At 43.4% G+C, this 12,768-nt stretch overlaps 1 protein-coding gene across 5 annotated transcripts in view; it reads right to left on the reverse strand.

The window, feature by feature from the left end:
- The window catches only part of LOC146203324 (uncharacterized), a 492,360-nt gene that overhangs the window by 8,572 nt on the left and 471,020 nt on the right, over nt 1-12,768 (reverse strand). For all 5 annotated transcript variants that reach the window (XM_084588675.1, XM_084588676.1, XM_084588674.1 and 2 more), the window contains 4 exons: nt 7,584-7,742; nt 3,918-3,959; nt 2,146-2,320; nt 731-785 (listed from right to left, as the gene is read on the reverse strand). In XM_084588675.1, the coding sequence (XP_084444801.1) occupies nt 731-785; nt 2,146-2,320; nt 3,918-3,959; nt 7,584-7,742 (431 nt within the window). The remainder of the gene's footprint in view (nt 1-730; nt 786-2,145; nt 2,321-3,917; nt 3,960-7,583; nt 7,743-12,768) is intronic.

Below are 12,768 nucleotides of genomic sequence, written 5' to 3' on the forward strand. Positions count from 1 at the left end.
AAGCTGTGTCTCGAGGTGAGGGTACGCGCCAGTATTCGGGCCGCGAAAAGCTCGCCTGTTCTTGTTCGCAGCTTCGAGAGAGTCTTTTTTCTTCCGCCAGTCGCGAATGCAAGATTCGTCGACATCGTTCTTTCTCGCAGCAGCTCTGTTGCCGATTTGTTCAGCAGCGGCGACGATCCTGAGTTTCTCCTTCGCCGTGAATGATTGCCGCCGAGACACACTCATGATGCCTAAACAAGGCTGGCCAACTGTGCAAACTGGGCGTACAAGAAACGGCACCTTACTCAAGGCCCATCAACGTCTGAACAAAGCGTATGCAAAGCGTGGCTGGCATGGCGCTATAGACTAAACAGACTATGGATGTGGATCTGGCTATGACCTGCGTTGGCCTCTTGTTGGCTGGATGGATGATAGTGGCTTAGCCCTTTGTAACGGGCGGTGGCTTGCGCCCCTAGCCTAGGATGTCGTTGATGTCAATGGCGATGCGGACTCTGCATGGGAGGCCGCGCGTTGCCGTGAAGCCGACCCGCCTGACCACCTTCTCCGGAATATTCGCGTATTATCCGCACCCCCACTTTTTAAACACATTTTTTCAATTTTTGGTGCGGGTTATATGCGAGTAAATACGATATTTCTACAATATCACAGAATGTCATACAATGCATCACAATACATATATACAGGACAATACTAAAGGCATACAAAATATCCATGAAAAATGACATCTTACTCATTGATGTTAGATGAGATGAACTGGCTGTTTGAACTCAGTTCTTCCAGCACGTCTGCCCAAGGAGGAGAAAAGAAGAGCACTAATCAATGAGTGGAAAGAGAAGATAGGATATAATCTGATGCCTTGGTTTAACAAGAGGTTGAGTGATAAAGGCCACAGCACTGTAGGGTTAACTAAATGAGCTAAATAATTTTTCAGATCTTTTTAAATGCCACTTAACATATCAAGCTGCATTTCAGTTGCCATAATTCAGTATAGCAGAGCGAATTTTCAGACGAGTTGTAAAAACAACTACAATGCAATGAAGGTGATTTGCTTCATATATGGCAGAAAAAAAAAAAGTGCAGTGTTCCACAAAAAGTATACAGTACATTACAGAGTTAAAAATTGGAGGTCTGCTCATAACCTTAGCTCTGCTATCAAGGGTATGATGTGATAGCATTTCGCTCACACAGACAACTTTTTTTATCTTTTAAAATTTTTTAACACCAAACAGCACCAGCAAACATTGGATTTCCATTCCGAGCAGTTCGACCTCTTTTAATGAATTTTTTTCTTAACTAGCATGATCAAGCACTGGCTTTTCATCCTGAGCATCCTGACACCTTTGAACATCCCTTTTCAATTCTTCATTCTTCAATTATCTCAATTAATTAATTAATCACACTTTGCATTTGCTTAGCATCACCAAACATTGGCTTTCCTTTGTGAGAATTTTGACACCTTTGAACCTCTTTTTCAATCTTTCATATTTTTTAAATTATTCATTGATCAATTATACACACAAAATTTTCTTACATCACCAAGCCTTGGCTTTTTGTTCTGAGCAATTTGACACCTCTGAACCCCCTTTTGCCGATTCTTTTATTTAAATTCATCAATTAACTTCAACGGTTTCATTAATGCATTATTGCCTATCACACACCAATCAGTCAGCAATCACTAGAACTACTAATTACCATGATAAAATTTATTGCAGCCCCGATTATTTCCACGGTGCCAACAACCACCACCACCACCACCAACCTGTTGAATTTAAAAATATTCAGTCAAATCACTTTGACTAAATTAAGTTACTCCAACTGACTTTTTTTTCGACATGAACAGAGCTCATACACCTCTACTTCAATTTAGTATAATGGGCACAACAGATACACAAAGAAACAAACATAGTCATTAGGAATACTGAAAGAGAAGCACAGATGTCCTGAACAGAGAAACAGCACTAATGGTTGGCCATACAGGATTGACAAATGACACTTGCCGATTAGGGACTACCTGTCTGTTGCCAGTCAGTGTTGCTATAGTTTTTGTACTTCTCACTAGCACTGCAGCTCACAGTTTTTGTCTTCTCAAGAAACTGTAAATCAATAAACCAGCAGTCATATCCAAAAATTTGAGAAAGCACCTACCAGCAAGACACTGCCGATGCTGAACGTCCAAGCAAGCGTCCACTTCGCCAGAAATGCAAAAAGGTGCAGGACCACATTTTTGCAGGGCAAGGATGAAACACAATGCCACCACTGTCTGCTGACTTCCAGAGACGCTTTCAATATCCTGGAGAGCACCCTGTGAGCTGAATGATGCCTGTTTCGAGGGGAAGACCAGTGAGGCAAAGATGTCAGCGATGTTGTCACAAAAGTAGTAGTTCTGATTACTTTTTTTTTTTATGCTTTTTGATAATTTCTTGTGAGAAAAGCAAAAGTGAACAAACATGAAACCAAGCTGTTCTAGCTCATTTATTCTTTTATGCTTGAACCAAATAAATGCATCTCTTATCAAAGCAGTTACATAGGCTCTTTACTCGGGTATTTGCCATCTGTAATTGATAATTCAAACAAGTTAATTGCACAATATGCAATTTTTTAAACTTAGGGGATCAATTCTGCAGCACTATCAATGTGTTTTGTACTTTAGGCAATAAAAGTGCGAGTGGTGCACTAGTAGCTTCTCTGGTATACATGAATAGGCCAGTGGCCAGTAAGGCAGCACCAGCATATGTGCCTGGAGTTCTAATCAGCAGATTCTTCTTGTAGTCGAGTAAGAAAAGAAACATCTTTCATCAGCAGGGAAGCACAAAGCTTACTAAAGTATATATCTCCCTCATTCTCACCAGGTACTACCTTAAAGCTCATGTAACAGTCAAAATGCTGAGCTTGTTACAAGAATGTTAAGTCTCAAAAAACAGTCTACCATAGACATCACAAAGAGAAACAAAATACATTTTACAAAATGGCTACTTCAGACCAACACTATCTTCGCCACAAGTTCTTACGCCTCTATCAAAGAGAACAAACTTTTTCACACCATTTCTTGAAGCATCTCTCTTCTTTCTCTTCACTGGGCAGTATCTTCTCATGTTATCTACCGATCATGTGAGCAACTCCTCCTTCAAAACTTATTGCTACCCTGCCATGGTGGTATAGTGGTCAGTGCGCTTGACTGCTGTGTCCAAGGATGCGGAATCGAATTGTGGCTGCGGCGGCCACTTTTTCAATGTAGGTGAAAAGCATGACGCCCGTGTGCTGTGCATGCTCTCATTAAGAACTCCAGATAGTCGAAAAAATCCGGAGCGTTCCAGTACTGCGTCTCTCATAGCCTGAGTCGCTTTGGGACGTTAAACCCCTTAAACCAAACCAAAACTTATTGCTAATGAACCATGAGCATGAGTTTTCAAAGTTCTCCATTATCAAGATAGTCGAAAAAATCCGGAGCTTTCCAGTACGGCGTCTTTCATAGCCTGAGTTGCTTTGGGTCGTTAAACCTCTTAAACCAAACCAAAACTTATTGCTAATGAACCATGAGCATGAGTTTTAAGGTTCTCCGTTATCAAGACACTTTATTCTAACAAAGCTGCACCACTAATCCAGTGCCCCACTGAATGCAGTGCTTGTGTAAGAACTTCTTGGGAGGACACTATATTTTCAATGTAAGTAGGTGTGTGTGAAATCTCTCCGTATCTTTGTTAAAATTTTTTACATATGTACGCCAGGATCAACAGCTGGTAACCTTGTCTGCAAGACCGTAACGCTTACTCAATTTGGCACTAATCTGCTGAGCCAGCATATTCAGTGTGCCAGTCAGGCATCTCTTGCAGTACTAGCTGTAAATTTCACTGAAAGCTACGAAACTGACAGTGTGCACAAATTCTGATGCAAGTAAGCAGTGAAAGAACTACTACAACCTTTAATTCAATGCCTTCATAGCTCGCCTCCCGAGTCCTTCCCTGCAAAAAAGAAAAGAAAAGAAGAAAAAAAACAACAAAGGTTGAGGGGGGGGGGGGGGGGGGGGGGGGGGGGGGGGGGGGGGGGGAGACAGTGATCACAAATCATTCATACAACATTGTGACTGTCCCAGAACCAATACAAATGTACTGTGTTAGTATGAAGCAGCTACAAAAAAGCATAGAATAATTCATTTTTACATGCCGCATTTTCCTGAGCTTATATGACACATACTGCTATGGGAAGCCAAGTGATCCCACCCAGCTCTTTCTTAGTGCTGTAATTGGAAATTTCAGTCTTGCTCTTAGTCACATCAGCTTGTTGTGTAGCAAATTCCTATGCTGTTTGCCTGTACAAATAAGTTGCAGCTAGTGTGACTTCGAATGTTTTTTTACTTCAGAGGTGATAGTGCAGGTAAGAATGCTGGCTACAGACAGCAGTTATCATGGCCCAGCCTTTTTGGCACTGTTGCAAGCATGGCATAGAGCATAGATATGCACTGCTTGACAAATTCGCTCTTGAAAAGCAACCCATGCAAATATGAAATTAAAGAGTCAGCTGCTAGTGATATGAACCTGCTTGGTGAGAGATTGAGTTTGAACTAAATCTCTATTGTCTATTACAGGCTATGTCTATTACACGCTATTACCAGGACTGTTTGAATGATCTTCCAAACTGACCTGGTACAGTAAAGCTGGTTAATTTGAACTTCATGAGACTGGAAAAATTTTCCGAATTATTCGATATTCAAATTATTGAATGGTCTTGAAAAATATGACAACCATTTGCATTATGGTAAATCTACTGTATTTACTCGGGTAATGAACCTATCTCTCCCTTTTGCCTTTTAGAATTAAAAAAAAAACGCATTTTTCCTTAGAGCGTTCCTCTGCTTCGAACCGTAGCAGTACCCAGCACATTTCTTTGCAACGTGCCAGATGCTGCACAGCAATAACGTCACGACGCAAGTACCCGGCCGGCGGCGGCTGGGTTTAGATAGAGGCGAAACCGAGTGGCATCCATGGGCTGTGCGATGACAGTGCATGTTAAAGATCCCCAGGTGGTTGAAATTACTCCGTAGCCTTCCACTACCAACTCCTCTTTCTCTCTTTTTGCTTTCACTCGCGCCTTCCTCCCTTCGGCATGGTTTAAGTGAAGTGTGACAGATACTGATCTCTCCTTTCCTGTATACTAATTATTATTATATTATATTGTCATTATTACGAGCATCTTTTCATGCTTCACGGAGCGATGCAGTAGTGGCAGTGTACACCGGCAGCCTGCGTGGAGTGCGAGGCTTCACTGGACGACGCACTGAATGGCAGTTGACGAGTGTACACTGCCGCTATTGCGTCACACCGTGAAGGGTCAGTGCCAGCGAGGAATCAAAGGTTGCTGCCACTCTGCCAAGTGTGCCCCCCCCCCACTAATGTAAAAAGACGGTCGTAATAATAACAATAATAATATAATAATAATAATTGCTAAACAGGAAAGGAAAGGTGCGGTATCTCAGTCACACTTCACTTGAACGGCACCGAAGGGAGGGAGGTGTGAGTGAAGAAAACCCACTACTTGCCATCTGAAATGCTGAGAAATTGTGACCGGTTAGCTGACTGATGTAAAGCCATGGCCAATGATCGCCATTGCCGCGGGCTGGCACAGATAGCGCGAAGTTCATAAAAGCGAAACTGAAACTAAATACTCAGCCTATTAATATTGAGGTGGTGTTGGATGAGGCTGTTTGCGTTTTGCCGCACTTGCCATTGCAAACGCGTAAGAGGTGTGCGGTCTACTGCGCAACGTGTGGTTCAGGTTTGAGGAGTGGTAATTTGACAATCATGCAATTCTAACCGGATGCAGCCTAACCATTGCGAGACCGGTAGCGTCCGTCCAATGCCACAGCCTTACATGGGTGTGAGACCGCACTGATAGAAATACTTTTCCGTGTGTCTGAATTAAAGGGGGTCGAATTTACCAGCACTGAGGTGCAAGTCTCAGAGGTCATGCGGAACAGACAGCGAGCAGCCATAGCCGCCATCCCCCTACCCCGGCGCCACCAGCCGCCGTGACGGTGGCTTTACCCACTCTTCTACGGTTTTACCTGGTGCACCTTAGTCCCTGTTTTGGACCTGTGCAGCTGCGTAACTATGCCACCCTATAGCAGGGGCATTTCTTTGGCCATATGCTGGGTGCCAGGCTAGCCAGACGTGACACTGTATAGTTTGAATTACGCACCGCGGAACTGACTGACGCTCGAATTAACAGCCTCTTGGAGCTTGGAAGGACCAAGTAGTGTAGTTCGAATTATTCAAAAATTTAAATTATCTTTCACTGTAATACCTTTGATGCCTTCGAAATGCATGCTGGCCTCCACGTAAGTACTGTGCCCAGGAAAAGGTACATTTCTATAATTTTTGGTACAACTCTAACAATAGTTTTGTTCGTTTTCTGCCACGTTTTTAATAAGTGAAATAATTTTACTCCAGCTGTTTCAGCATCTAATTCTCCACAGCAAATGCTAGGTCTCAGGCAGTGAACTAATATTCCTCAACATAAAAACTTAAAAATGAATACATATTGTTCTTTACCCAAACATCCCCACACAAAATCCACAGCTTAAACTTGAAGCACCAACACATGAAAAGAGATTATGCTACACTTAATGCATTTTTTTTTATTGGTTAGCATTAGAGAGTCTAGAGGTAGAAGCAGCCTATAGTCATATATGTCACACTGTGACCACCATCTACTGCACCTGCCATGACTGATACACAGAACTACCACCTGCCAAAGACAAAAGAGGAAAATCTCTTTACTTGAGGGGAGAGGAGTGGGAGGCCGGAAGGTAGCTCCCATGGAAAGAACAAAACGAGAGCCCAACATAGCTGCTGAGCAAAGAGAATATGAAAAAAGATATGCGGAGGAGAAGCAATAAAGAACAAGGTGCTAGAAGGTCCACTGCTATTGCATAATGATGGTTAAGCACCCAATAACTTTTTTAAAATCAGTAACATAAAAGCTTCCTATTACCAGTATAGTGAAGCATGCAGGATGAGCAGTCCTAAATTTTGCCTAAAGATATCCAGCTGAAGCCTAATGTGCAATTTCTTCTTATTGCAGGGATTTGTGGCAGAGCCTGCTTAAAAATTCTTATGTTCACATGACTCAGATACAGAAAGCCAAACAAAAGCAGTGAATTAAGTGAAAGCATACCACTGTTCCTTGTCCAGCCCATCTGTATTGGATACCCCGTGCACAAGCACCGAACTGCTTGAGATTCATGCACAGCATGCATGTGCTTTCATGAAATTGTACTATATTAATATTGCTATGTTTATTTATTAAAAACATGCAGTGCATTGGATCACAACAGAGAGTTGGCAACGCAATGGGGACAAACATAAAGTCAAATAACTGAAGGACAAGTGGTTCTTATGCCCAGTGAAACATGAGCAGAGTCCACTGCTTGTATGCTGCCCAAAGCAGCTAGAGGAGATCACACGGCAACCAGCTAATCCCCAGCAAGTGTGCCTGCTTTCCCTTGTACTTTACTCTCCTGATGAAGCAAGGGTAACTCCATTTGCACACTCCCTTTACTTTCTTCTGCTTCACTGACTAGCACTTACCTCGCTACATTGACTTTCCTTATGAAAAATCATTCTCGCACAACCTTCAGGAACAAACTTCTTAAACAGTTCCTCAAAGTATCTGGACACTTGCTTCAGAGTGAAGTTCGTGACTTCAAACTGCTGCTCCTTCTGGCTGTCGGTCATTTCCCCAGCACTCTGTAGTGAGAAAGCAGAGAGTTAGGTATGTGCATCTAGCACACTTTTGCAGCATACATTTCTTTCAGTTCTACTGCATAGGTCACATACTCACCAAATCACTAAGAGCTGTGCGCAATATCCTTGGCGAATACACAGCACAAAATTACGGATTTACTTAGTTATGATGAAAAATTAAATAATGAGCATCATACACATCAAAAACTAGCGACACAAATTTACTCATGCAGTTCAACACTAACATAACAAAACCGCATGTTTAATCTAAGAATGTATGTTTTATTGAGTCAATGTTTCAATGTCAATGTAGCTGAGCAAATAACTTGGCACATTCTCAAACATTCCTAGTTGCAAATGCTGAGTAAAAATTTGTTTTTACAGAAAATTTTCAAGTAAAATTTAGGTAGTCGGGGGTGGTAATATAAATGCACCCCTTTCATTCAATTCAGTTCCCAAATGTTGCGGCCAACCGGCAAGCCCCAGCCCCATATTAGCTCTGGAAGTCCAGCAAGTTTTTAAACGAAGCTTGTATTGTGCAACGTAAGAATTGACCACTATATTACTGATAACATGACCGCAATGGCTAGACACTGCAAGAAACATTACAACATAACTTACATCAAAAAAAGAAAAGCATATTATAAAATCTGTGGCCGAATCCACAAAACTGTTTGCTTTGGAATGCATTCACTTCTTCGCGGGCCACCGCATGCGAGTGGCCACGTGACCGACCAGTGTTAACCAAGTGAAAGCGAACAGGTGTACCGCCCGCCTGCGGGACAGAGACGTCGGCGTTCACTTTGCCGCCTGATTTGCCGTTAATATGAGGGTCCCTCCATTTGCGCTATTAAAGGAGCAAAGGAGTGTTGTGTGCTGAGTGTTGAGGATAGTCAGTGGCCGAACACATGTGAGGATTCTTTGTAGATGCATGATGGTGCTTTTAGGCAGCATTTCAGGTTGTCGAAGGGATGAGTATGTCTTCTGCTGTCCACTGAACTACAAAGAAATATGGGGCGCACTGACGAGAAAGAAGTATGTGTGCTTCGGTTTTTTAGAAACTGCAATCTTCCGGCTGGTAGGACTACATGTATTGCTCGGTAGTGGAGTGTTGACGGCTGGCTTCGGCTTGCGATATATAAAGAAGTAAACAGAAAAAGTGCAGCCGAGAATGTGCCAGTGCCTTCCACATGTCAATATGTGCACTTGCCGATCGAAGAACGGTTAAGAAAGCTCTGTTATTGAGCTTTCTAACATGACAAACACACCATCATGCCACGTGGTGTAGATTTCCTTTCACACAAAACGTTTGCTGCTGAAATGTGGTGCACGGCGTTCCGCTCAGTACCAATGATGCAACGCCTGACCTGAGCCTTTTTGGTCAGCTGCATGGCTCAGTCCAAATGAAGGCGTATAATGATGCTACTTTTCACTGAACCGTAGTGTCTTTCTTTGCCAAAATAACCATAAGACACAATATATACCCTGTATTTGCATGGTTATAAATGTGTAACTGTTCAATTGTCTGAGGAATGAAAAGAAATGCACCACACACTTCTTGCTAAAGCTAGCATTTTACATTGTCAAAAGAAAGTTTTATTTGCGAACTGATGTTGGCATCCCCAGAGAAAGAAGTAGCGATTGTGCCATTCAACCATCCGTGTGGTGAACGGAGAGGTGGGATTAGAAATTTCTGCAAAACTGTAGAGGTGGCATTACTGTGGGTGTTGTCTTCTGCTCATTTGTTTTCTCTTTTCATAAAATTTGGTGTTAATATTACACGACAATAGTAAGCGCGTGTGTCTGTCTACTTCTGTCTTTGTCCGACCAGTTAGTGGCAACAGAGTCCCTCAATACTGTTTTTTCTGGTCATGAAACTCCCGCCAAAATTTAATATAGGGTCAGCGCTGGCCACTAGAGGTGCAGATGGGCACTGAAGGGCATGCATCCGCTGCCGGAGCTGCAGGCGACCGTCACATTTCTGGTTTTATTTGCCCCTAAAACTTAAAGTTGTCTCGTGATTGTTGTATTAAGTGACGTAAGCATGTGCTCCCCATTAGATATTGCGCGAGAGACGAGGACAACGCTAATGAGATACGAGTATGCCTCACCAGAGCAGAAGCCAGGTGTGAAACTAACCCACTGCACAGCATAGAATCTGCTATGAATGAAATTTATAACGTTGCTGCACACGTAGCCCCACTCTGGCCCCACTAAACGAGCCGCAGCACTTTTTACCTGTTACCTGCCTACACGCTGCTCTCTCCGATCGCAAAACTTGCAGCACGCAAGCGAAAACGCCACCGCAGTCCGTGCTGAACACATAGTGCGTGATCGCTATGCTAAGGCGCAGTCACAGATCTTCGTCACCCGATATCGGTTGGCAGGTCGTGCGCAAACGCATTTTGAGTGCTTTATTTGCCCTTGTCGCTCTATGGTGATGGTCAGCGGTGTGCCGATATCAGGGTACAGTGCCACCGGTGCCATCACGTTGTCGAGATCGGAGCTGTCGGGCGTGCGTCGGCCTGCACGTCGTCGCGCTGCTCCGCTGTCCTCGCCGACCAATAGCCGCTGCCGCTTTCTCTTGAGCCCGCCCACAGCCGCGGTGCGCGTCTGCTACGGCTCCCGTGAGGTTGATTTTGATCTCTGCTTGAAGCTTTTTTCGGCCGCTTGTTATGCAATTATAGTCATAATTTGAGAAACGAATGCTTAAGGATAATAGTACAAGATTCTGCACTTCGCGAGTGTGCGCTATGTTTTCCCGGGAATGAACCGACGGCAACGGCTGCACCTCGGCGCTACGGCTGTTTACTAGCTGTGTACAAAGAGATATCGCTGTTTATGTCGCAAGAAATGTAAGCTGAGCCAGCCGAGCTCCCTCTGCTGTCACTAAATTCGGAACCGCTGCGATCTCCCCCGTTTCCGAGCTATTCTCGACCGCCTACGTGGTTTAGACAATTGTCAAATAGCTTGGAAGGCCTTCGAAAATCCTTTGGATAGCGTTAGGCCGCAGCGCCGGCCTCCCCCGTTGTAGTGATACTGCGTCGCCGTTCCCACGAATGATGTCCGCAATGTGAAAGTGCTTTTCACAAACACACGCATATTTAGAATCCAAAGTGAAGTCACCAATCTGTCCCTGCGGATTGCATGCTTCCATTTTTCCGACAGCTACTTGTCAGCAGGGAAGCGAAACAACGAGACCTTCTCGGTCGCACCATTGTAGCTGGAACAGCATCCTGTTATGCAACAAGTGTTCGGCATTGTTCCACGCACACGAGTTACATGATGTCAACGCATAGCATAACACGAGACGTCGAAATTCGTACCAGCGGCGATGCTTTCTGATCGGTCGCGACACTGGTGAGCTCCACAACAGTGCCCTTCAGTGCCCAGTGGCGGCGCAGGCGGTATATGAGCCTCCCATAGCGTTACAGAGAAGTTTCGTGACCAGAAAAAAAGTATTGAGGGACTCTGGCGGCAACTAGCCGACTCTACTGCTCCATAACCTGATTTAGCAGTTTTTAATTGTGCTGCGAAGCGTGCAGACCCAGATGAAAGGCTTTGCATGCCAGTAGCGCCACATAATCATATGAAATTGAAAACAGGCGCAGTTCTTCCGTGCCACAGGCTTCCCACGCAAGTTCAAAGTGAGTGGCGCCCTCTCGTGAGTGGAAAAGAAAGCTCGCCTGATCATCTATTGGCAGGTGTCTTCCTCTCGTATTCCCACAATTTTCGCTCCCTCGTATGCCTACGTAAAAGTGACGTAACTGCAAAGCGAACAGTCTCGTGGATTCCGTCCCTGAATGATGCCATGACCCTTTTCATCACTTGCGAATGAATTTAAGTTTTGTCAGAACGACAATGGTAAACGTAAATACCACTACACTAATACTAAATACAGCCTTTTTTTTCCACAAATATGTTAATATAGTTGAGCATTAAATTCAACCTTTACAGGCAGGGTATGAAAATTAGGAAGACAAGATCAAAGCTTCTGCAGTAACTTGAACAGAATAAGGTATAATGCATTTCAAACAGATCTAATCATTTATGAGGATTCGAGAACAAAATCCCCGGAAATAAACCTTGAAAAATTTCTGCACAGCTTAAGCATCGCTGAGTTCGCTGAACTTTTGGCAGGCTATTTAGGATTATCTGTATTATAATTATTTTGTGTACATGTCTGTGTGCACGGGACACAGCTCTGAAGAACAAAAAGGATGCAACTCCTCACTGCCTTATTTCATTATAGTAAGTTAAATCTCGTTACAAGAGACACTCGGTTATAAGAGACATTTGAAAATGGTTTGGTTGGTTTTCCTATGTCTGCCATGTTAACAACATTGCATACAAGACATGGTTACAAGAGACACTCGGTTATTAAGGACAACTTTTTCAGGTTCGTGGCGTAAATTCTTCACTATTTAGAAGAGACACAACCCAGGTGTGCTCATGCAATGCATCTGGAATGTACCAACTCGTACATGATGCACTTGAGATTACCTTAGCTAAATTCTGTTCTATATCAGTGTCCTTTCTGTTGTGTATGTCAGGAACTGAGGAGTGCTTTCCCATGATTGGAAAGTCAAAACGGCATCGCATTAATGTTGCCTACGAAGCAAATCAAAATGCATGAATGACATTCAGCATTCTTAACTCCTCACTGTTAAAATTTAATCACAAGATGAAAGCTTAGACTCCTGATGTCTTTCTCTTTGTGAATCATCTGAGAGTGACGAGCACGTAAGAGTGCCTCAAAGGTATTAGAGCAATAGGAAGGCTTGCAAAGTGAAGTGCTTTACATCCAGAATTTGGGAAGGAATACACTCTGCACTCATCAAAATACATACTAGTATGAGCTTTCCTGAACAATTTCCTGTTAATGCGTGTGAATGCATTTATATGCTGATGTGCAGTAAACTGATCAACACAGTGCTTTTAGAATTTTTGGTTACAAGAGACCTTGCTTACAAGAGACATGTTTTTCAGGTCCCTTAAGTGTCTCTTGTAACGAGGTTTTACTGCTAGC

The sequence above is a fragment of the Amblyomma maculatum genome, chromosome 1, assembly GCF_055883805.1.
Source record: "Amblyomma maculatum isolate TAMU_Amacu chromosome 1, ASM5588380v1, whole genome shotgun sequence".
NCBI classification, from domain to species: domain Eukaryota; kingdom Metazoa; phylum Arthropoda; class Arachnida; order Ixodida; family Ixodidae; genus Amblyomma; species Amblyomma maculatum.